The sequence below is a fragment of the Ornithorhynchus anatinus genome, chromosome 1 (genome assembly GCF_004115215.2).
Source record: "Ornithorhynchus anatinus isolate Pmale09 chromosome 1, mOrnAna1.pri.v4, whole genome shotgun sequence".
NCBI lineage: Eukaryota > Metazoa > Chordata > Mammalia > Monotremata > Ornithorhynchidae > Ornithorhynchus > Ornithorhynchus anatinus.
In genome coordinates this window covers 22,618,405-22,643,756 of record NC_041728.1, presented here as the reverse complement: position 1 = coordinate 22,643,756, position 25,352 = coordinate 22,618,405, and the positions used below count along the sequence as shown (strand labels likewise).

At 49.1% G+C, this 25,352-nt stretch overlaps 1 protein-coding gene across 2 annotated transcripts; it reads right to left on the bottom strand.

Annotated features, from left to right (window-relative positions):
* Positions 1-4,664: 4,664 nt before the first annotated feature.
* Positions 4,665-23,958, bottom strand: TMEM171 (transmembrane protein 171). 2 transcript variants are annotated; one of them, XM_029066753.2, is made up of 4 exons: positions 23,497-23,958; positions 18,701-19,427; positions 13,007-13,148; positions 4,665-5,008 (listed from the first exon to the last, which is right to left on the bottom strand). In XM_029066753.2, the coding sequence occupies exons 2-4, from the start codon at positions 19,341-19,343 to the stop codon at positions 4,762-4,764; spliced, it is 1,032 nt and encodes a 343-aa protein (XP_028922586.1). In that variant the 5' UTR covers positions 19,344-19,427; positions 23,497-23,958; the 3' UTR covers positions 4,665-4,761. The 2 variants fall into 2 exon arrangements, with proteins under 2 accessions (XP_028922586.1, XP_028922738.1); XM_029066905.2 differs by lacking the exon at positions 23,497-23,958 and adding an exon at positions 21,825-21,984.
* Between the last annotated feature and the right edge of the window lie 1,394 nt (positions 23,959-25,352).

Below are 25,352 nucleotides of genomic sequence, written 5' to 3'. Positions count from 1 at the left end.
AAGGCCGCATTGCTTCTCAAGGGTCTGTTCTCTCCCTCGTAGGCCCCATGTAGGACAGGGACTGTGTCTGACCTGATTATCTTTATTTACTTAATATAGTGCTTAGCACATAGTATATGCTTAATTAATAGTAGTAGTAGTAGTAGTAGTAGTAGTTCTCTTCAGGGGTTCCAGCCCTCTCCTGTCACCCACCTGCCTTCAGGCTGGGAGCAGGGAGGCCCCATTCCTCATATTCTCAATTCATTCCCATCCTCTGACCTGGTGTCCATCAGTCATTCAGTCAATCATACTGAGTGTTTACTGTGTGCAGAACACTGTTCTAAGCACCTGGGGGAGTACAAAAGAACAAAATAACACACAAAATTAATTCCCTTCCCACAGTTAGCTTACAGTCTAAAGTAGGGTGTCCAATCTATGCTATGCAAGCTTCTGGGTCAGACCATGGCATTGGCCAGCCTGGGATTGCCTTTCCTAACAGAGCTCTGCCTTAGGAGCTTGGCACATAGTAAGCGCTTAACAAATACCATTATTATTATTATTATACTTAATGAGTCAAATCAACTGATAGTGTTTATGGATCCTGTATTGTGTTCAGATCTCCATACTAGGGACTTAGTCAGGAAAGGGCTAGGCCCTGGCAACTCCCAAGCAAGCTTCATTCAATCAGTGAATTCAGTCATATTTATTGAATGCTTCCTGTGTGCAGAGCACTGTACTGAGCACTTGGTAGAGTACGATATAACAGACACATTCCCTGTCCAAACCCCTCAATGGACCTCTGGTACTGCTGGACGTACCCCAGCAGGAGAACGCGATTGGAAATGGCCCTTCCCCTTCAACTGCACAAGATTGGGTTCGCAAAGACACCAACAATGCAAGGCTTAGAACAGTGCTTGGCATATAGTAAGTGCTTAACAAATATCATAAATATTAATTATTAAGGCATGACAAACTGTGTCTCAATAAGCAGATTTTAATAGGGAAGCATACTGACGTCCCGATAGGTGCAGGAAGATGCCATCGTGACTGGTACGGACGTGGGTCCATTGTACTCCCTGCGGTCCTTTTGTGCCGGCGTCTCCCTGCGCTGATAGGGGTGTGAGTATGCTTCCCTATTAAATCTGCCTGCTTAACGTAGCCTTTACGTGCCTTGCATTATTGGTATCTTTGCGAACCCTATCTTGTTGTTTACATCCCCACCCCGCTGATAGGGGTGTGAGTATGCTTCCCTATTAAATCTGCCTGCTTAACGCAGCCTTTACGTGCCTTGCATTATTGGTATCTTTGCGAACCCTATCTTGTTGTTTACATCCCCACCCCCCAACCGGCAGGTGGTCAGAACACTATGAGAGTGCCCCAGTCAGTCTCGGTTCTTCCAGAACCAGGCTTTGAATTAGCCGGCATCAGGATTCTCTAGTTCTTCCCAGAGTCTATCTCCTCGCCCCTCCCCACCACCCCTGGACGGCAGAGAGGAGGGAAAAGGCCCCCTGGGGACAGGGTCCGTGTCTCCCTCCTACCTCTGTATTCTCTTCCAGCTCAGGTCAGTGCTCTGCATGCTGGAAGTGCTTAATAAATACTATGACTACTTCTATTACTACGAGGTGGGGCAGGAGCGAAATGAGAGGGGCCCAGAAACTGCAGGAATAGGGCTGGGGAAGTGGTTGAGCCAACTGCCTCCACCATTAGTGACACCTCCTTGTGGAGAGGGAATGTTTCACTTCTCTGTTTTGCGTTCCCACCATTAGTGACACCTCCTTGTGGAGAGGGAATGTTTCACTTCTCTGTTTTGCATTCCCAAGCACTTAGTACAGTGCACGGGCCCCCACTGGGCACTCATTAAATGCACTTCCTTGTTGCTCCTCAGCTGTTGGAGGGAGCTTCGGAAAGGGTTTCCGCTCCTTCTTTTCCCTCCCGGGGTGGAACTTCGTAGCCCTAGAGGATAAGGTCTGAGGCCCCTGAAAGAAGCAGCATGGCCTAGTGGAAAGAGCACAGGCCTAGGATTCAGGAGAACTGCTTTCTAACCCTGACTCCACCACTTGTCTGTTGTATGATCTTCAGCAAGTCACTTAACTTCGCGGTGCCTCAGTTCCCTCATCTGAAAAATGGAGATCAGGACTGTGAGTCCCTTGTGGGACATGGACTGTGTCCAACCTGATTACCTTCTATCTATCCCAGAGCTTAGCACAGTGCCTGGCACATAGTAAGTGCTTAACAAATGCAATTTTTTTAAAAAAAAAGATGAGGCCTCAGGGCCCTCTGCCCTGGTATTAGAAATGAAGTGGGGAGGGTAGCAAGGCTGGCTGAGGACATCAGGGCAAGCAGTGTGTAGGTAGTATAAGAAGGGTCATGTTGAGCCCAGAGATGGCTAGAAGCCTATAAAGTTAGAAGGCTGTCAAGAAGCCTAAGCGAGTCCGGCAGACCCTGCAGGACACTCTGGGAAGGAAGGAAGGGGACTGAGCCCCATTTTCCACCGCTCCAAGGCTGGCGTGTCCCCTCACCTACAGTTTCTGCTCTCCTCTGGCCACTCCCCAGCTTCGGGAGGCAGCACTTTCCCCCAGTGCCCTATCCCACAATTCCAGGGTCCCTGCCAAAGGGAGGAAGGGCAGACGTAAGGGGGAAGCCCGAGGTGGCCACAGGCAACTCGCCGCTCCCCTTAATCTGAGACCAGTCCTCTCGCCTCTCTGCGACCAGGCCAGCTACAACAAACCTGCGTGTACCCCTCAACAGGATGGAGGATGGGACAGGCTGAGCCCCCCAGACCAATACCCTAACTCCCAAAGGTCTCAAGCTTCTGCTGGGCAGGTTTGATTTACTTCATCAATCAAATATTTGTATTTATTGAGTATACTATGTGCAGAGCACTGTACTTAGCGTTTGGGACAGTATAACAGAGTTGGTAGATGCTGCCTGCCCACAATGAACTTGCAGTCAACAGGAACTGAAGGGTGATTATTTCAAGGAGGATCACCTGGTTTTGCCCTTGCTGTCTCCACCTCCAGACTCTAAACTCAGTCACTCAATCCTATTTATTGAGCACTTACTGTGTGCAGAGCACTGTACTAAGCCCTTGGGAGAGTATAATAGAGTTGGTAGATACATTCCCTGCCCACAGTGAGCTTAGTCTGGGGGGATAGACTCGTCATGGGCTAAGAACATGTCCACTAATTGTTTTATTGTACTCTCCTGAGCGCCTAGTACAGTGCTGTGCACATGGTAAGAGCTCAATAAATGCTACTGATAGATTGATGGAGCCTTTCTCTCGACCCTGCCGGGACTGACCGCAGTGGCTGATGGGTCAGACCAGAGTGTCCGGGAAAATCTCAGTCTCCTTTACTCCACAGAAAACAAACTCAGGTCAGCACCACAAAATAATAATCATACTTGTTAAGCTCTTACTATGCGCTAAGCACTGTTCTGAGTGCTGGATAACCTGAACTTTCTGTACCCAGTCTTTTAAGATTTTTAAATTAATTGCACCCTGGGAGGTGTTGGCCCAAATCTCTCCTAAGTTATAATTAAGGGAAAAGAAGAAAAAGACTTTATTCAGAAGCAGATTTTATTGAGAAGCAGCATGGCGTAGTAGATAGAGCACGGGCCTGGGAGTCAGAAGGTCATGGTATCTAATCCCGGCTCCACTGCTTGTCTGCTGTGTGACATTGTGCAAGTCACTTCACTTCTCTGTGCCTCAGTTACCTCCCCTGTAAAATGGGGATTGAGACTGAGCCTTACGTGGGACAGGGACTGTGTCTAACCCAATTTGCTTGTATACACCCCAGCACTTAGTGCGTGGCACATAGTAAGCACTTAACAAATACCATAATTATTATTCAGAGGAAGAACATACCCATAATTTATTTGTATTGTCTGTCTCTCCTTCTTAGACGGTAAGCTCACTGTGGGCAGGGAATCTGTTCGCCAACTCTGTTAGAGTATATTGTCCCAAGCACTTAGTACAGTGCTCTGCACACAGTAAGTGTTCAATAAATACAACTGATTGAGATGTAGCAATCCCACAAAAAAGTCACTTAGCCACAGATCCGTACTGAAGGGACAACCGGAGTGACTGCCCCGGGAATTCCCGGGAAATCAGTCATTACCTGAGTTAAACTGTTGGAGCATTAACTCTGCTTAGTTGGGCTTTAGGGCCCATTAACTGCTAGGTAAATACCAATTTTCAAGGGATTACTGCTTATAAAACAGGCACTAAGAGTTGAAAATTATACTCTTGCAGCTTTTACTGGGTTCATACAACCCTTGCCCTCATAGATAGATTTCCTCGCTATCAGAGGGTCTGGCATGGAAAAATCATTTGTAATTATAGGTACATATTTTTAAGTTTAATTCAACTGTCATTCTTTATTCAGGTGTACAAGAAATGCTTTTGCTGACTGATAATCCTTTCCAAAAAAAATCTATTCTAGTGTGTATTACTATTTAATAGCCACTGGGTATATGGTCTCAGATTATTTTATCTGAACAGCCCAGAGAGAAATCAGACTGCAATCTTGCTCTTATTTCTCTGTAATACAAGAACCTGACATGGGAGCTATAATGGACCAAGTTAAACATTAAATGTTTCTGCTCCTAGCCAACTCTGCAGAGCCCCAAGGGAGACTTATGAGGCTTCACTCTTCGAGGTCAAAAAGTGCAAAATCAAACCAAACCAATACTTCATCTTTTTTATTACAAAAACAAATTAAATAAAGTGGTGATGAAATGGGTACAAGGATACGAAAGTGAGGCTCGCAGAGCTCCCGGGGGTCACTGAGGGGGCCGTCCCGATAGGGAAGTGGAGGGCGAGAGAAGGGCGGGAGGCGCGGGAGGGTTGGGGGGAGCCGGGTGCGAGGAGTCATTTGCATTCAGAGCCTTTTCTTCATATTTGGGAGGTGATTCGGAAGAAGGGTGTGGAGTAGCTGAAATCCCCGAAGATGAATCTGGCCCTGAAACTGTGTATACAGAATCACGCGCTCTGGCTGAGGCTTCACCCTGGATGGCAGGAAACCGCGCCCTGCCAGGACAGGACAGAAAAGGTCGTTAGCTGTGGGCTGGGAGCCTGCTGCCCCCCGCCCCTCCGCCCCAAATCCAGGTCCAGGTGCCCCAGCGGATGGAGCTGAAGGTACTTGTGGCCACTTCTGCAGCCAGCTTGATTTCACCCAACTGATCAATCAGTGCTATTTATTGAGCGCTTATTCTGTTCAGAACACCATACTGAGTGCTCAGGAGAAGACAGTACAATAGGGTCACTAGATATGATCCCTTCCCATGAGTTACTAGAGAGGAGTCAGACATTAAAATAAATTACAGATGGATAAGGGCCATGGAGCTTGGGTATCAAAGTGCCTAAGGGGTTCATAGACAAGGACATAGGTGTCTTAGAAGGGAGGGTGAATAGATAAAATGAGGGCTTCTTCAGGGAAGGCTTCTTGAAGGAGATATGATTTTAGTAGAGAAGCAGCATGGCCTAGTGAATACAACACAGTCCTGGAAGCCAAAAGGACCTAGGTTCTAATCTCAGCTCACCATTTGTCTGCCGGGTGGCTTTGGGAAGCTCACTTCTCTGTGCCTCAGTTCCCTCATCTGCAAAATGAGGATTAAGACTGTGATCCCTATGTGGGACAGGGACTGTGTCCAATCCGATTAGTTTGGATCTAACCTAGAGCTTAGTACAGTGCCTGGCACATAGTAAATGCTTAGCAAATATCATTATTATTAGAACTTTGAAGATGGATAGGGTGGTGGTTGTTAGATATGAAGGGGGAGATAATTTAAATCAATCAGGGGTATTTAGTGAGTGCCTACTGGGTGGTAAGCACTGTTCTAGGTAGGCACTTGGGAGAGAACAATTTAGTAGAAGCAATAGACACATTCCCTGCCCACTAGGGATCTTTTTAAACTTCACATGACTCCATCTCATTGTCTTCCATGGAAACAGATGTGTCTTACTTGACCAGGAATGGGATGTTTTCACTTGCTTCATTTTGCTATTTTGGTTTAAGGGGGTAGGTGCTGCCCAAAGGGCCCTGAGCAGCTGCAATCTAAGTCGTTGCTAGTCGAGCCTGTCCGGTGATTCTGCGGTGATTCTGGTGTAGTGAATCCTAGTGTGGCCTGGCAGGGCCCCGGCCGTAAAAATGCTTTCTACAAACAAACCTAACATTGAGATTTAGTTTCTTAACTGCAGAATTGATCAAGCAATCAACTGTATTTATCGAGCACGTGCTGAGTGCAGAGCACTATACTCCGCCCCCTGGACCTTTAACTCTCTCCTTAGGCCCCCTGTTCCTCCCCCTCCCCCATCTCTCACCCCCAGTGATCTGGCCACCTATTTCCTCACGAAAATCAACACGATCAGGTCTGAGCTCCCCAAAGTCACCCCTCCGCCTCTCCCCTCCCCCCCACCAACCCTCTCCCCTACTTTCCCATCCTTCCCTGCAGTATCCTCAGAGGAGATCTCCTCCCTCCTCGCAAGTGCCACCCCCTCCACCTGCGCCTTGGACCCCATTCCCTCTCACCTTATTAAAACCATCGCCCCTGCCCTCCTACCTTCCTTAACTTCTATTTTTAACCACTCAATCTCCAATGGCTCCTTCCCCGCTGCCTTCAAACATGCCCACGTCTCCCCCATCCTAAAAAAACCCGCTCTTGACCCCACTTCCCCCTCCAGTTATCGCCCTATCTCCCTACTACCCTTCCTTTCCAAAATCCTAGAACGAGTCGTCTACAATCGATGCTTAGAATTCCTTAACTCCCATTCTCTCCTAGACCCCCTCCGATCTGGCTTCCGTCCCCTCCACTCTACCGAGACTGCTCTCTCTAAGGTCACCCATGACCTCCTTCTTGCCAAATCCAATGGCTCCTACTCCATTCTGATCCTCCTTGACCTCTCTGCTGCCTTTGACACTGTCGACCATCCCCTCCTCCTCCATACCTTATCTCACCTTGGCTTCACGGACTCTGTCCTCTCCGGTTCTCCTCTTACCTCTCTGGCCGGTCATTCTCGGTCTCCTTCGCTGGAGCCTCCTCCCCCTCCCATCCTTTAACTGTTGGAGTTCCTCAAGGGTCGGTTCTTGGCCCTCTTCTGTTCTCCATTTACACTCACTCCCTCGGTGAACTCATTCGCTCTCACGGCTTTGACTACCATCTCTACGCAGATGACACGCAGATCTACATCTCCGCCTCTGTCCTCTCCCCCTCCCTTCAGGCTCGCATCTCCTCCCGCCTCCGGGACGTCTCCACCTGGATGTCAGCCCGCTACCTAAAACTCAACATGAGCGAGACTGAGCTCCTCATCTTCCCTCCCAAACCCGGTCCTCTCCCAGACTTCTCTATCACCGTGGATGGCACGACCATCCTTCCCGTCTCTCGGGCCCACAATCTCGGTGTCATCCTTGACTCGTCTCTCTCGTTCACCCCACACATCCTATCCGTTACCAAGACCTGCCGGTTTCACCTATACAATATCGCCAAGATCCGCCCTTTCCTCTCCACCCAAACGGCTACCTTACTGTTACGGGCTCTCGTTATATCCCGGCTAGACTACCGTGTCAGCCTTCTCTCTGACCTCCCTTCCTCCTCTCTCGCCCCGCTCCGGTCTATTCTTCACTCCGCTGCCCGGCTCATCTTCCTGCAGAAACGATCTGGGCATGTCACTCCCCTTCTTAAACAACTCCAGTGGTTGCCTATCAACCTCCGCTCCAAACAAAAACTCCTCACTCTAGGCTTCGAGGCTCTACATCACCTTGCCCCTTCCTACCTCTCCTCCCTTCTCTCTTTCTACCACCCACCCCGCACGCTCCGCTCCTCCGCCGCCCACCTCCTCGCCGTCCCTCGGTCTCGCCTATCCCACCGTCGACCCCCGGGCCACGTCCTCCCGCGGTCCCGGAACGCCCTTCCTCCTCACCTCCGCCAAACTGATTCTCTTCCCCTCTTCAAAACCCTACTTAAAATTCACCTCCTCCAAGAGGCCTTCCCAGACTGAGCTCCTCTTCTCCCTCTACTCTCTCTGCCACCCCCCCTTTACCTCTCCGCAGCTAAACCCTCTTTTTCCCCTTTTCCCTCTGCTCCTCCACCTCTCCCTTCCCATCCCCACAGCACCGTACTCGTCCGCTCAACTGTATATATTTCCATTACCCTATTTATTTTGTTAATGAATTGTACATCGCCTTGATTCTATTTAGTTGCCATTGTTTTTACGAGATGTTCTTCCCCTTGACTCTATTTATCGCCATTGTTCTCGTCTGTCCGTCTCCCCCGATTAGACTGTAAGCCCGTCAAACGGCAGGGACTGTCTCTATCTGTTGCCGACTTGTTCATCCCAAGCGCTTAGTACAGTGCTCTGCACATAGTAAGCGCTCAATAAATACTATTGAATGAATGAATACTTGGGAGAGTACAATATAACAGACACATTCCCTGCCCACAACAAGCTTAGTCTAGAGGGAAGAGAGTCTGGACTGTACTGAATGATGGAATATTGAATGATAGAATTAGAGTCCTGTCCCTTTAGGCCTTCCCCCCAGCCCAATGCCCAAGTGTCTCCAGGTCAGCTGCCCAAGAGAGCTGGCATCTGGTACCATGGAGAGTCTGGCCAAAAGGTTATAGAGCTGGGCCAAACTGTGAAGCTCCACCACTGCTCACCCCCAGAGGAGGGCGGGAGCCCAGAGGGCTTTCTGATGTGAGGAGGGTGTCGCAACTCCTGGGGCAAATGCACTTAAACTACAGCCCAGGCCTGCCCTGCTTCCCCCTCCTTTCCTCCCTCCCTCTACACCCTAGTCCTGCAGGGCATTCCAAGAAGCAGCGTGGCCTCAGTGGCTAGAGCCTGGCCTGGGGGTCAGAAGGACCTGGGTTCTAATCCTGATTCTGCCATTTGCCTGCTTTGGGACCTTGGAAAAGTCACTCACTTGACTTCTCTGGGCCTCAGTTACTGTATCCGTAAAATGGAGATTAAGACTGTGAGCCCTGTATCCAATTGGATTAACTCGTATGTATCCCAGCGTGTAGTACAGTGCCTGGCACATAGTAAGGGCTTAAATACCACAAAAAAAATTCTGGTCCACTTCATTATCAGCAGCAGGTTATGCTTTTTATGTGCCAAACACTGTGCTTGCTAAGTGCTGGGCTTGATGTAGGATAATCGAATCAGACCCAATCCCTTTCCCCCATGGAACTTGGGGTCTAAGAAGGAGAGAGAGAGACACCTAGTAGACCACTAGGCCTCCCTGCCTGCCCACTGGTGTCTTCCCAGGGCTTGAGAAGTTACAGGGCAGTGGGCAGGAGGACCAGGAGAGGAGCCAAGAGGAAGGAAGACATATTAGCTGGGGGGAGAGATCAGAAGAAGAACGCTCACCTTCTCAGGGAGTTGCTAATTAGTTGTATTTGAGCACTTGCGCAGAGCTCCCGATTAAGCACTTGGGGATATACAATAAAGCAGAGTTGGTAGACACATTCCCTGCTCTCAAGGTGCTTACAGCCTAAAGGGGACTGTAAACCAGCTAGCTAGCCAGAGGTTCCCCGGCCCTCTGCTCAGGAACCAGGGCCCTGATGGGTAGCTTCAAGGGAGGCTAAAGAGTCCTTGGGCCTCCCTCCCACCCTCCTGGCTAAGGAGCACTGAGCCCCCAGGGAAGGGAAGACTCAACACGTTAATTCTGGAGGATAATAATTACTGTCCAAGACAAGTTACAAAGCTCCAGTGGAGATTTCCAGATGAGGAGAAGCACCAGGGGTGTGTTTGTGTTAGGAGGGGGCCACCTCTCAAAGCTCTGGGGGCAGGGGCTACCCTCAGGGGGCTGCTGAGCAAGGGGGGAAGGGAAGAGAGACTTCCCCCACCCCTCAGGGAAAGACAATCCCCAACAACCCCCCACTGGCTGGGATAAAGCTAGGAGGGACTTGGGTCTGCCCTGTTAACTTTGTAGAGCAGAGGTGTTCACTCCCATGGAAGGAGCCCACCTGTTTAGGAGATACATACCCAGGTGCTGAAGAGACATTTTCACAGTGATAAGGAAGTCATTAGTTGAATGACTATCTGCCTTGGCAAATATTTGTGTGGGCAGAGCTGTCAAAACACAAGCAGTACTAATTTGAAAATGTCCTCTGAGGTCCGACAATTCTAAGACACCGGAAGGCTTTTGGGGCTGGAATCTGCTGGGTTTGTGTAGTGTGTGGGGGATAGGGTGAACACTGCCTCACTGAAGAGTACCACTCATTGTTGTATTGTACTTTCCCAAGCGCTTAGTACAGTGCTTTGCACGCAGTAAGTGCTTAATAAATACGATTGAGTGAATAAAATTGCTGTGCTGACCCTTCTCCTCCTCCCTGCCCCCAGGGGAAAAACCAGACCCAAACCAGACCGGCTAGTATAAAACCAGGCAAATGGCCACCTGATGTGGCAAGTCACTGGGGCACTTCCTTTTCTCAGCGGTGAGCAGAGATGGTTCCACAGAAATGCAGCTGTTTTAGCTAGACAACTCTAGGAGTGTCTACTTGATCCAGGCGTAATGGTAGTTGTGAGGCTGTCCATGCAGAGATTCTTAGCTAGTGATGGCATTTATTAAGTGCTTTCAAGGTGTCAAGCTCTGTGTATGCACCGGCATTCATACAAGATGATCAGAGCAGACGTATTCTCTGTTGCACCCAGGGTTCACACTCTGATACAGAGAGAGAATTATCTTTTCCCCATTTTACAAATGAGGCAACTAAGGCCAAGAGAGGTTAGGCAACTTGCCTAAGGACACTCAGCAGAACAGCAGCAGAGCTGGGACTAGAACTCAGGTTAGGAGACTTCCAACCTTGTCTCTTTCCACTGATACACTGCCTCCCACAGTGGGCCTACATGGCTCAGTAAGAACTTAGCACCATGGGAATGTGGCTGGATATGCAGAGTGGAGGAGACCTTTTTCCTCCTTTACCTCTAGACTGTAAGCTATGGGCAGAGAACACGTTTACCAACTCTGTTGTACTGTACTTTTCCAAGCAGTGAGTACAGTACTTTGCACCCAATAAGCGTTCAATAAATATCATTTAGAGAAGCAGAATGGCCTAGTGGAAAGAGCATGACTCTGGGAGTCATAGGACCTGGGTTCTAATCTTGGCTCTGCCACCTGTCTGCTGGTGACCTTGGCAAGTCACTTACCTTTTCTGGGCCTCATCTGTGAAATGGGGATTCAGACTGTGAGCCCAGTGTGGGACATGGACTATGTCTAACCTGATTAGCTTGTATCTACCCCCGGGCTGAGTATAGTGCCTGGCACATAGTAAACACGTAACAAATACCATTTAAAAAAATGGTTATCGGCCCCCCTTTGGATTTTCTCTGTTGCTTCTCTTCCGTTGACAGTTCCAAGTAAACATTTTTTCTATTCTCTTCAACTAAGTGCTTACTCTGTGTTAAGTGCAGGGTTGGAGACAAGATGATCAGACCAGACCCAGTCCTTGTCACATATCATAATTATGGTATTTTTTAAGCAATTACTATGTGCCAGGCACTGTACTAAGCGCTGGGATGGATATAAGCAAAATGCATTGGACACAGTCCCTGTCCCTCATAGAGCTCAAAGTCTTAATCCCCACCCGGTGCTTAGGACAGTGCTTGGCTCATAATAAGCGCTTAACAAAAACCATCATTTTATAGATGAAGTAACTGAGTCACAGAGAAGTGAAGTGATTTGCCCAAGGTCACACAGCAGACGAGTGGTGAAGCCAGAATTAGAACCCATGACCTTCAGACTCCCAGGCCCGAACTCTATCCACTAGACCAATATGCTTCTCAATATAGGGCTTAAAGTTTAAGAGGGAGGGAGAGCAGTGATTTAACCTATTTTACAGATGGAGGAACTGAAGCTCAGGGGAGTTTAAGTGACTTGTGTGTGAGAACACACCCAGACACACACAAATTCATTCTCATTCTTTCTCTCTCTCTGTCAGGAGCAGAGATGGGACTAGTACCAGGGCCTCCTGACTCCCAGGCCCATGCTCTCTCCACCAGGCCATGCTTATACCTTTACTGTAGGGCCAAAGCCACTTAATTGTAGGAGTTTTTATTAAGCACTTTCTATGTGCCAAGGACTGTACTAAACCCTGGAGAAGATACAAAAATCAGATCGAATACAGTCCCTGTCCCACACAGGATTTACAGGGGAGGGAGAACAGGTGTTTAATCCCCCATTTTACAGATGAAGAAACTGAAGCACAGAGAAGTCACTTGCCAAAGGTCACAAAGCAGGCAAGTGGGGAACCCAGGATTAGGACCCTGGTCCCTTGACTCCCAGGCCTGAGCTCTTTCGACTAGGTCATGCTGCTTCTCTAGAATTGTCCTTGTGACAGGACACTTGACAGAGGCGTGTTATCGATGGGATCTCAGGAGACTAAGGAATTGGTGAACTAGGGAAATAATGGGAATCAGAGATAGCACCAGATTCACAAATTAGGATTTGCCGTGTCTATCCTCAACTCTGCCCTGGATTGGTTTGCTATATCACTGTCAAGTTGCACAGCCTCTCAGAGCCTCAATTTCCACCATTCTATAGAAGAGCAGTTTATTTTACCCATACTTTTGATATTCAAATACCTAGACGAAAAGGGGGAAGAGTGTTGTAATCTGGGATGTAATGGTGATTTTGTGAGTGTTTCTGGCTCCTTTGTTTTAGGCAATACAGAGATTAATTTAGAGGTTCTCCAAAACCCAGAATTTAGTTCTGATAACATTCTCCTTACTGGCCCCCAGGCAGAGAAAATTTATGAAAGAGCATATGTAAAATACTTAAGATTTCTTTGGGGAAGGCAATATACAAACAAAATGTAGTGCCTTTCTTTTTTAAATGAAAAGGTACAGTATCAAATTTTTCCAAGTTCTGGATGTAGTTATAAGAGAGAATGTAGAACTAGCCCAAAATGTTTGCATAATTGGCAGGAATGAATATAAGCACTCTGAATGGAATAACCAGAAACTATCCCAAATCCCTGAGAAGTCATTTGTTGAGCATTTCATTTTGGAAACCGAAGTGGAACGTCTTACCCATAATTAAAAATACTATAATACGGTGGAGGGTTTTCACTCAGAGGCAAACGATGAACCACAGGACTGGATCCTATCGCAGACGTGGAAGACTCAGAAAAATAAGGTGGTGGTGGAGGCGGGAATATTATCACTGCGTCACCTATAAAGACAAAATCCTCAGTTAAGAATCCAATCTCTATGGAATCTACTGGAAGAAAAAGATGAACTAAAGGAATTGAATGCCCATGAGGGGTCATTCCTTATCCAGCCCAATCCTAGCCCCCAAAACACTCACACACACAACTCCCCTCTCTCCGCCCCAAGGCCCAATCCAAAAATAATTTTCTGGCTCTGTCTAATATCATGTTTTCTTTAGTGCCCTATGAATGTATTCTCTTCAAAGCCTTTCCAAATTTCCAACCCGAAACTTGAAATTCAACTCAATTTGCCTGTCCAGGGTAAAGGGCACTGTTTTTCCTCTAAACTAATCATTATGGGAACAAAAGCCATCCCAAGGGGCTTCCCCCTGTGCTGTTTCATTTGACATACAGCTGGGAACCTTGGCTAGAACAGCTAACGTGGCCACAACTCCATCACTCTGAGAGCCACAAGGCCATGCTTTGCCGGTAGATGGGTCAGTAAGCTGGGCAAAATGACTTTCGACTGGCAGGAGCAGAGTCAGCTCCTCGATCCACAGTGGCATTAACAACTCTAGCTGCTACTCATTACATTTCTGCAGGGTCTTTCAACCACCAGACAAACAGATGCTTCAGCAAAGTGCATCTGGGCCTTGGTGAGCTCCCCTCTCCCCTCCAAGTCTGTGAGGAACAAGCTGCTGGTCAGTTGGGCCCAAACGACCCCTCACCCCTTCCTGTATCCCCTCAGGTGGCCATGCCACTTTTTACTCCAGTTAATTAACTTATAAATTTTTTTTATGTCTATCTTCCCCCTTAGAGTGCAGCATGGTTTTAGTGGCTAGAACTTGGGTCTGGGAGGCAGAAGAACCTGGGCTCTAATCGTAGCTCCACCACTTGTCTGCTTTGTGACCCTGGGCAAGTCACTTCACTTCTCTGGGCCTCAGTTACCTCATCTGCACAGTGGGGACTGATAGTGAGTTCCATGTGGGACACAGACTGTGCCCAATCTAATTAGCTCATATCAACCCCAGGGCCTAGCACAGTGCCTGGCACAAAGTAAGCACTTAAAAAATACTACTGAAAACAAAACCCAAAAAGCACACTGTGGACAGGAAGCACATCCTGGGCATCTGCTGAATGCTGAATATAGTGCATTGTTCCCTGTGGCCACTCTGTAAATACTTTTTTTTTTACTTCTCCTCCTCCTACTAGTTTATAAGCCAAGACCCAGGAATGGGCTAGGAGAAGCCAGAGAACATAGTCTTTGGGGGCATCACCAACCAATCAACAGTATTTATTAAGCATCTACTGAGTGCAAAGCACTGTACTAAGCTTTTGGGAGAATACAATAGAATGAATAGGCATGGTCCTTGTCCTTAAGGAGCCACAAGTCACATTCTCTACTCCTAGCTAGCCCCAGGCCATGCCCCTTGCTGAATCAAAGTGCCTGGGGCTCCTTGGGGACTTAGTGTTTTTTTCCTGTGGGGCGACTCCCCCTCCAGGCAGTCTCAGGGCCTGGGTAAACCAGCCAACTTGTGCAATTCTGGTAGGGGGAGAGTTGGGCCAGTCCAATATTGGGAATACATTTCCAGACTGTCACCATGTCAGCACAAAGCTTCATTTCCATTGGTGGCCACTGACCTTTGACCTCTCAGAAAGCTAGAAACAGGGACTTTGTTGGCAGGGCTGGGAAAGCATGCGAAGGGAAAATTGAACAGGTTCACAGCCCTAAGTACCCATGGCATAGGGCAGATCCCATTCTGGGAGAGGTCCCCCCACCCCTACCCCCATGGCAGAGGCATTAGCTCTGTCTTGCCATGCGACCTCTAGGGTACTAATGGGTACCGGTGGTGGTGCTGGAGGCAGAGGTAGGAGGTGAGAGATATTAGTTTTGATTAATTGCCTATTAGATGCAAAGCAGGAGCTCTGGTCCCATTCCAATGCTTGCCTTTCAGAAAATCCTGCCCAGCCTAGGCCCACTGCCACACAGATGGGGCCCTGCCGTGCCTCTGGTGCTCTCACCACTTAGTTATTCAATCTGCTGACTCAGGGGATGCTTCCCTTTTCCCCCTACCCATTCCCCACCCCGCCAAAAACACAGCACAGGGTCTTCCACTGATCCTGCCGTCAGGTTGCGGAGCAAAGCGCAGACAGTGCCAAATGACGGCCACATTCAATTCCACAAGAAACGAGCCAGGTTTCCGAAAATCCAAATCTAGACAGGTTTGCCAACCAGACGAGAATGCCCCCGAGGGTGCCACGTCAGCCCCGTGTTGCCCAATCTGAGGAATGAGGAGTGGGGCCGAAATGAGTTTCCAGAGCACACGGCGCTCCTGGCTGCTTTCTGTCGGAGGACAGGGGTTCCCTGGGAGAGCTAGCTCAGACCAGCCCGTCACCCAAAGAGGCGACGTGACGGGGGTCTCACGGAGATGGTCGTGCTCACCACCTGCCTTCAAGGAATCCAGCTTTCCAGGCTTGAGAGTCTGGCGGGGTCTGCCTTCTCCACTGTAAGTGCACTGTAGGCAGGGAATGTGTCTACCAGCTGTTAAAGCATATGCTCCCAAATGCTTAGTGCACTGATTTGCACAAAGTAAGCATTCAAACATCATAATGATGAATATCTGGGGAAATTCACACAAACCTCCATGCAAGGCTCCAGTGGATCCCCAGAGCCTAATTTGTAAATTCCCCCAATCCACCACATCAAAATCCCCATAATTAGCATCAAAGAATGAACAGTGGTGGGCTCCAATGGAGACATGAACTCATGCACAAGTATAAGAGAAGCAGTGCATTCCAGTGGCAGCAGGGCCTAGAGGAAGACCCCAGAACTGGGAGTCAGCAGACCTGGGTTCTAATCTCAGTTCTGCCAGTGGCCTGATGTTTGACCTCCTCTGGGCCTCTGTTTCCTCCTCTGTCAAATAGGGGTAAAATACCTGACCTCTCTCCCTCTTAGCGTGGCTCAGTGGAAAGAGCACAGGCTTAGGAGTCAGAGGTCATGGGTTCTAATTCCAGTTCCACCACTTGTCAGCTGTGTGACTTTGGGCAAGTCACTTAACTTGTGTGCTTCAGTTACCTCATCTCTAAAATGGGGATTAAGACTATGAGCCCCATGTGGGACAACCTGATTACCTTGCATCCCCTTAAGTGCTTAAAACAGTGCTTGGCACATAGTAAGTGCTTAATACCATCATTATTATTATTATTATGTGTGGAACAGGGATGTTGTCTAGGGTGATCCATCAGTGTCCTGGAAGGTAGATCTCTCTCTCTCTCTGTGAGAATACACACACAAATGCAATCACAGGAAACATTCGCTCTGGATCAGTACAGTAAATGTCTCCATCCCCCCAAGTACAAACCAAAACTAGAAACCCCACGATCAATGGACGCCAGTCAGAATGATGCAAAATTGAAATCCTGACATCCCCTGCGGCGCTGCAGACCTCCCAGCAGGAGGCCCTTAATAATAATATTAGTAGTAGTATGGTATTTGTTAAGCACTTACTGTCAAACACTATACTAAGCGCTAGGATAGATACAAGATAATCAGGACTCACGTGGGGCTCACAGTGTAGATAGGAGGGAGATTAGGTATTGAATCCCCATTTGGCAGCTGAGGGAACTCAGGCACAGAGAAGTGAAGTAACTTGCCCAAGGTCACACAGCGAACAATGGGCAGAGTCGGGAAGAGAACGAGGTCCTCTGACTCCCATCCGCCAGGCCCTGGCAAGGCCACACTGCAACATTTCTTGGCTGCCGCGCTGCGCTGGAAAGCCAAACCAAAGGCAACAGTTCTCTGGGCACAAAACCGCACCAACAGGGCTTTTGGCCACTGAGGGCCCATTCTTGCTCTCGTCAATTCATCACCTGATGGAGCCGGCCCTGCCCTGGCCTGTCCTCCCTTAGAAAAGACGCTTGGTGGGAAAAGCGGATTGCTGTGCTCCCTACAGTCCATTAGACTCCCCTCCTCGCCCCAGATCACTGGATTTCAGAAGAACCCAACACAAAACTTTGGATGAGCTTCCCGATAACCTCCCAAAGCCCTCCGCCTCTCTGGAAAATAAGCTGGGTTTGGAATCAGTCCCATGGGACTTCCTGGTTTCCTGGGATTATTTTGTTCACCAGCCAATCCAAAGAGAATGAATGTGTCCTTGGGATCGGAGCAGAACAAAAACAACGAATGACCTGGGAAATATGCTGAATGGCAGTGAAGCCCCTTTCCAATGCCTAGCTAACCTCTCCCAAGGAAATTCTGAGATTCTCAACAGTAGACCTGTTGGAGGGGTGGCCACAGGGACCTGGGGACTGTGAATCTGACCTGGACAAAGGAGGGGCTCAGAATCACAAGGCTTCTAGATTCTTCCTTTGTAGATGACTCATTTGGTGACTGTGGGTGAATCCCAGCTTCGTTATTTCACCTCTTCATTAGTAAAGCAAGAATAGAATACTAGACTGTAAGTTCCTCGAGGGGAGGAATTATCTACCAACTTTATTGTACAGTACTCTCCCAAGTGCTTTGTACAGTACAGTGCCCCTCACACAGCAACTGCTCAATTCACTGACTGAATAATGACACAGTTTTAAAGCTACAGAAAGAAATAGCTTGGAAAAATGATTTGTAGAGAGCTATTGAGGCTACTTGGCCTAATGGATAGAGCATAGGCCTGGAAGTCAGAAAGACCTGGGTTCTAATCCTGGTTCTGCCACTTGTCTGCTGTGTGGCCTTGGGCAAGTCACTTCACTTCTCTGTGCCTCAGGTACTTCATTTGTAAAATGAGAATGAAGACTGTGAGCCCCATGTGGATAGGGACTCTGCCCAAACTGATTAGCTTGTATCTACCCAACTGCTTAGAACAGTGTCTGGCACAATGCTAGTGCTTAATAAATACCATAAAAAAGTCACTTAGTACATATTTTATTCCTATCTTCAGCACTTATGTACATAGGAATATTTATTTGTAAGCACAAGTATTTATTCAGCTGTTATGTCCTGCTATATTGTTCTTCCTCTGCTTCTGCTGCAACTCATTTTCGTCTGTCTCCCTCAGACTGTAAGCGCTCGGAGGGCAAGGAAAACACATCTTGCTTCTGTTGTCTCTCCTAAGTTCTTTGCACTCATTTGGGGCTAAATAGCACTGATGATGGTGATGGGGAAGCGGCTCTTTAGATCTGCATATGTCAAGGCCACTCCCCTATCAGACACGAATGTTTGGGAAACTAATAGTATTAGTAATAGTGGTACTAATAGTAAGTGTAGTTACCGAGCACCTGTGGGAGTGCAGTGCACTGTACTGCACTGTATTCGCTGCGTGGGAAATGCATATTTGGGCAGGTGGCTCTAGAGGGAGCAATGAAGGCCCTGGCCTATGTGCAGCCGGTACACTGAAGAGTTGTTGGTTCTGCACGTGTGTGTATGTGTGTGTGTTTTCGTGTGTGTACGCTCACACCCTTGGCCCGCTGTGGAATCAGCAAGGACCCCGCGGCCTGGAGAAACCAATCCCGCTGACAGTCATGTCTGGATTTACGGAAGACCCTCTCCCCTCCCCCTAAGCCCCCAAGGTCAGTTACCCACCTACTGTGACTTGAACAGGCTCGGGATTCTGTGATCGCCGCTCCGGGTTTTCTGAGCCGTCTTGGCCGGGCCCCAAGTTGTGTCTTTTCTTAATGTGGGCGACCACGAAGAAACACAACCCGATCAGCACTATCAACGGCCCCATTATCTGAAGGGACAGAAATCCACAACCCCGAGACTCCATGCTTGCGGAGTCCGTCTGGTTCCCCTGGTCCGAGGGCCACCCCGGGTGGCAGCCGGGCACCCAGATGCCCAGGACGCTGATGAGCATTCCGCTGGTGAGGAACAAGAAGCCGAAGATGAGGAACTGGGCAAACTGGCGGCTCTCGCCACAGATGAAGAAGCTGTCCGGGTCCTGGGTGGAGCCCCGGCGCTGCTGTTCTCGGAGCTGGAGCCTCGCTTTCGAGCGGGCCAGGATGATTCCGCCCGCCCCGATCACCGCGCACGACGGGCCGGCGATCTTCAGCACGGTGCCACAGTTCGTCAGGGTCTCGTACTGACAGGTCTGGTACCCGAAGATGGACAGCAGGATTCCCGTACAAAGCAGCACCACGCCAAACACCAGGAGGAAGAAGATGATCTTGCTCCCACGTCTGCCCTCCGCATCCTCCGTGGGCTCCGCTGGGCCGCTCGCCGGAGACATGGCCGACAGGTCTCTTCCGACGGTGGAAGGTTGGCCTTTCACCAGACTCAGGGTGCGGTCAGGCGATAGAGACGGTCAGTAGTTCTGTGAAAGGAGACCGGAGGATGAAAGGGGAGCCCGGTTCTGGGTCCCATTCCACCCCACTGGCCCCTGCCCTAGTACGATCAACTTCTAACCTCTCTGCCACTCTCCCACAGACCCCAGTAACTGCATGCATGCGCACACATACACACACACACCTGGAGGCTCTGGACCCCCTCCACCCCAAGCAGATGGCTCTCAGCCAGGTCTTGTCCCCCACACTGCTGGAAAGCCAGCTCTGGCTCCAGAGACCCTTGCAAAACGTATATAGGAAGAGTGTTAGAAAAAGAGAAAAGGCTGATTTGGGCAATGGTGGCTACAATCTATAGACAGCATTGATTGAGAACCGACAGGGTGCCGAGCCCTAAACCAAGCACTCGGGAAAGTACAAGAGAATTAGTAGACACGACCCATGACCTCAAGGATTTTTTTTTAATGGTATTTGTTAAGCAGTGCCAGGGGGCTGTACTGAGCACTGGGGTAGATACAGGCTAATCAGGTTGGACAGAGTCCCTGTCCCACATAGGGCTCACAGTCTTCATCCCCATTTTATCGATGAGGGAACTGGGGCACAGAGAAATGAAGTGACTTGCCTAAGGTCACACAGCAGACAAGTGGCAGAGCTGGGATGAGGCGGTTACAATCTATTTGGTGCGGGCATTGTTCTTGGGTAGCCCTGGTTCTTACATCCTCCCCAGGTGGGATTTGCAGCGTTCAAACTGGAGGATGCTGCCATTCCTCTCACATTCAGTGACATCCCCCCTTCACCCCACCCCCACCCCCGATCATGTCAGAACAGAAATCCACCTCCATTTCTAGATTCTACAATGCATTTCCAAGAAGCCTAGGAAAATGAGTTAGTAGGAAGCCGAAGAAAATCTTGTCTATGTAATCTTATGGCAATATTGACCAAAGGAAAAATGAAAATATTATCGAAGAGAGGCAAAGGTTTCCTGACAAAGCTGATGAAATAAGCAGTTCTGGATTCTCCCATCAAACAGCACCTGCCCTGCAAATCCATTTTCTCACCTCTGAAAACACCTGGTGGGACGGCTGGAACCCGCTCTCCAAACTTCCTTGTTATGGCACTTTCCCACTCACTTGACCCTCAAGAACAATTTGCCCTTTTACATTCTTACTCCGTGATGACGTGTTTCAGGGGTGGTTGTAATAGCAGTAATGGTATTTATTGAGTGCCCTTTGGGTGCTGTGAACTGTACTAAGCACTTGGGAAAGTACCGCACAGAGAACTGACGTGTTCCCTCCCTAAAAGAGGCTGGCACAACAGGTCAAGGCTAAGTTTAAGTAACCGGCTCAAAGGGATAAGAAAGTCCGATGGGGAGTCCAGAAAAGCACCTTCAGGAACATTCTGTTGCCCTTCCTGAGAGAACAACTGAAACTCATTTGAAAATGAAGAGCTGATGCCCCAAATCACAAGTTACAAGGTTTCCAACGCAGATAAAACATGTCTGGAAAAAGAACGCAGGAGGAAGCAAGCGGTAGAAATGCAAGCCCCCATCCCAGTCACTTTACCACTCCAGAAAGAGGGGGTAGGAGATCGGTTTGTTTTTAAAGCACCTATTTTTCTAATCATCCAGTACACGCTCAGATGGTTTTTATTTATAAAGAGACCTGTCCAGAGAGTCACCCCCACCCGCCTCAACCCACTGCATAAAAATGTGTAGTCGGCTCAGACTTCATTAAACCAATAATATGGAATCTTAGCCAAAGCAGGTAGTCTTTTCCCTGAGGCCCAAAGAAGGAAAATATTTTCAAACATTCCGGGGCACACTAATAAGGTTTATGAGAAGGTCCAATCAACCCTGGGGGCCTCCAGTCAAAATTAGGCTGACATATGAAATCAAAATAGTAATGTCTCCCCCTCTAGACCGTAAGCTTGTTTCGGGCAGGGAACGGGTCCGCCAGCTCTGTTGTATTGTCCTCGCCCGAGCAAAAGTAAATGCACTTAAAATGGGAAATAATGCATATTCTAACTGTAGAAAAACAACAACTTCTGGTTCACGCCTCCTCTATCTGGCTCCGGTCGGCACTAATCTCGCTAGTAAGCTGAAACACAGAGGGAGGGTTGCATGTTTTCTGCGTGCTCTCAGAACCAGTCACCAAGATAGGCACAGCTAGGACTGTCCGTTTTGGTTTTGAAGACAGAGGACCCAGATCCTCTTAGGAAAATCTGAACAAGAACTCGTGCAACTCGGGACACCGGTTGACTCTAATGTTGAACACCGCACAACTTCTTCATACCTTCCAAGCCACAAAAAGAAATAAACAAGCCCCCGGCTGGCTCTCTGGTTTGACAAAACCTACCTTGGGCAAACCCTACCCCAAATCCCTAAATACATGCACTGGACCCCCTTACCCGCCACCCACTCCTTGACCCACCTTTCTTGCCTTAAAAACTATAGGTGCTTCTTTCTTGCGACAACCCTAAGGTTGTTGGAGCGGCTAAAGAATTCCTCTCCCAACCAGTCTGTCAGAGGCATCTTCGCACCGCCAGAGACAGGATCAAACGTGCCGGATGCAACCTCGGAGCCCATCTCCGGAGCAATGCCTGCCAAGCCCAGAGTACCTGAGGTCGGCGAGGGGAACAGCGATAGTCAATCATATTGAATGGGCGCTTACTGGGTGCAGAGCACTGTACTAAGCACTGGGAGTGATAATAACAATAAACAGAGACGTTCCATGCCCACAACGAGCTTACAGTCTAGAGAGGATACAATAGAGGAGTGGAGAGCCGTGGTCCGGCTGGAGTCTGGATTATTTTTCTTGCAGGAAACGGGTGGACCTCCAGGGGCCCAGCAGGAGCCCCGAGATAGACAAATCGGTGGTATTTATTGGGTGCTGTGTGCGGAGCCTGGTAATAATAATGTTGGTATTTGTTAAGCGCTTACTCTGTGCCAAGCACTTTTCAAAGCACTGGGGTAGATACAAGGCAATCAGGTTGTCCCACTTGAGGCTCTTAATCCTCATTTTAGAGATGTGGCACAGAGAAGTGAAGTGACTTGCCCAAGATCACACAGCAGACAAGTGGAGTCAGGATTCGAACCCACGTCCTCCGACTCCCAAGCCCACGCTCTTTCCACTAAGCTTAATAATTGCGGTGTTTGTTAAGGGGTTACTATGTGCCAGGCACTGGTACTGAGCGTCTACCCCAGCGCTTGGAGCAGTGCTTGGCACATAGTAAGCGCCTAACAAATACCATCATTAATAGAAGCAGCAGGGCTCAGTGGAAAGAACACAGGCTTGAGAGTCAGAGGTCATGGGTTCTAATCCCAGCTCTGCCACTTATCAGCTGTGTGACTCTGGGCAAATCCCTTAACTTCTCTGGGCCTCAGTTCCCTCCTCTGTAAAATGGGGATGAAGACAGTGAGCTTCTGTCTTAGAAGTGCTTAGAACAGTGCTTGGCACTTAGTAAGCGCTTAACAAATACCAACATTATTCAACTATTATTATTATAAGGGGACAGAGGGGTCTATGACAAGATGAAGGCTTAGAGGTGGTGGGGGGGCACCGACCCCCGCCTGATAGCTTCTTCCTGGAAAGTTGCGGGGTGGGCTCAGTCCCTCCCTCCTCCCCTTCTGCAGAGAAGCAGCGTGGCTCAGTGGAAAGAGCCCGGGCTTGGGAGTCAGAGGTCATGGGTTCGAATCCCTGCTCTGCCACTTGTCAGCTGTGTGACTGTGGGCAAGTCACTTCACTTCTCTGTGCCTCAGTTCCCTCACCTGTAAAATGGGGATGAAGACTGTGAGCCTCACGTGGGACAACCTGATGACCCTGTACCTACCCCAGCGCTTAGAATAATGCTCTGCACATAGTAAGCGCTTATCCCGGCTCTGCCGCTTGTCACATGTGTGACTGTGGGCGAGTCATTTAACTTCTCTGTGCCTCAGTTACCTCATCTGTAAAATGGGGATGAAGACCGTGTGCCTCACGTGGGACCACCTGATGACCCTTTACCTACCCCAGCGCTTAGAACAGTGCTCTGCACATAGGAAGCGCTTAACAAATACCAACATTATTATTATTACCAAACATTAACATTATTATTATTCCTTACCTGGGTGCGGGCAGGGCCGTCGGTTGGAGCCGGAGGGAAGGAGGAAAAGAGGGAGGGGCGGCGGATCGTTGAGCTTCTGCTTCCCCCGGTGTCCGGCGCCGGACACTTATAGGGCACCAGTCCCACGCACACCTGGGTGGGCAGGAGAGGAGCAGCAAGGGTGGGCTGGGTCCTGGGGAGGGGACCGGGCAGCAGCGGGACAGGGCAGGAGAGGGGAGGATAGTGCAGGACAGGGCAGGGGAGGATCGTGCAGGGGAGGACGGGGCAGGGGAGGATCGTGCAGGACAGGACAAGGCAGGGGAGGATCGTGCAGGACAGGACGGGGCAGGGGAGGATAGTGCAGGGCAGGACGGGGCAGGGGAGGATCGTGCAGGACAGGACAGGGCAGGGGAGGATCGTGCAGGACAGGACAAGGCAGGGGAGGATGGTGCAGGACAGGACAGGGCAGGGGAGGATCGTGCAGGGCAGGACAGGGCAGGGGAGGATCGTGCAGGACAGGACAAGGCAGGGGAGGATCGTGCAGGGCAGGGGAGGGGAGGATCGTGCAGGACAGGACAAGGCAGGGGAGGATCGTGCAGGGCAGGACAGGGCAGGGGAGGATCGTGCAGGGGAGGACGGGGCAGGGGAGGATCGTGCAGGACAGGACAAGGCAGGGGAGGATCGTGCAGGACAGGACAAGGCAGGGGAGGATCGTGCAGGGGAGGATAGGATAGGACAGTCCAGGAGGGGACTGGAGGTGGTCTGCACCGTGTCCGTCCCCTCGCCCGGCTGCAGGCACGCGGGCCCGCGCGGCCCCGGCCCGGGAGGGGAGCGGGCATTGTGACGTCACGGCCCCGCCCGCTCCCCATTGGCTGCTCGGGCCCCCGGAGCGGAGCTGGAAGCCACCAGGGGGCGCCCCCACGTCAGTCATTAAGAATTATAATGTTGGGATTTGTTCATTCATTCCATAGTATTTATTGAGCGCTTAATAAGGTTGGGATTTGTTCATTCATTCATTCAATAGTACTAATAATAACGTTGGCATTTGTTAAGCGCTTACTGTGTGCAGAGCACTGTTCTAAGCGCTGGTAGTATTTATTGAGAGCTTAATAATAATAATGTTGGTATTTGTTCATTCATTCATTCAATAGTAATAATAATAATGTTGGCATTTGTTAAGCGCTTACTGTGTGCAGAGCACTGTTCTAAGCGCTGGAAGTATTTATTGAGCGCTTAATAATAATAATGTTGGTGTTTGTTCATTCATTCAATAGTAATAATAATAATGTTGGCATTTGTTAAGCGCTTACTGTGTGCAGAGCACTGTTCTAAGTGCTGGTAGTATTTATTGAGCGCTTAATAATAATAATGTTGGTATTTGTTCATTCATTCAATAGTAATAATAATAATAATATTGGTATTTGTTAAGCGCTTACTATGTGCAGAGCACTGTTCTAAGCGCTGGGGTAGACAGGGTAATCAGTGTGTCCCATGTGAGGCTCACAGTTAATCCCCATTTTACAGATGAGGTAACTGAGGCACAGACAAGTTAAGTGACTTGCCCACAGTCACACTGCTGACAAGTGGCAAAGCTGGGAGTCGAACCCATGACCTCTGACTCCGAAGCCCGGGCTCTTTCCACTGAGCCACGCTGCTTCTTGAGCGCTTAATAATAATAATGTTCAGATTTGTTCATTCATTCATTCAATAGTATTTATTGAGCGCTTAATAATAATAATGTTGGGATTGTTCATTCATTCTTCAATAGTATTTATTGAGCGCTTAATAATAATGTTGGTATTTGTTCATTCATTCATTAGTATTTATTGAGCGCTTAATAATAATAATGTTGGTATTTGTTCATTTATTCATTCAAT

Excerpts from the sequence above, each read along its gene's own strand:
- TMEM171 (XM_029066753.2), bottom strand. The coding sequence starts at position 19,343 with ATGTCTCCGGCGAGCGGCCCAGCGGAGCCCACGGAGGATGCGGAGGGC. Across the intron at positions 13,149-18,700 it reads GCCTGTTCAAGTCACAGTAG|GTGACGCAGTGATAATATTC; the intron begins GTGGGTAACTGA and ends TTGTCTTTATAG. Across the intron at positions 5,009-13,006 it reads TATAGTATTTTTAATTATGG|GGCGCGGTTTCCTGCCATCC; the intron begins GTAAGACGTTCC and ends CTGTCCTGGCAG.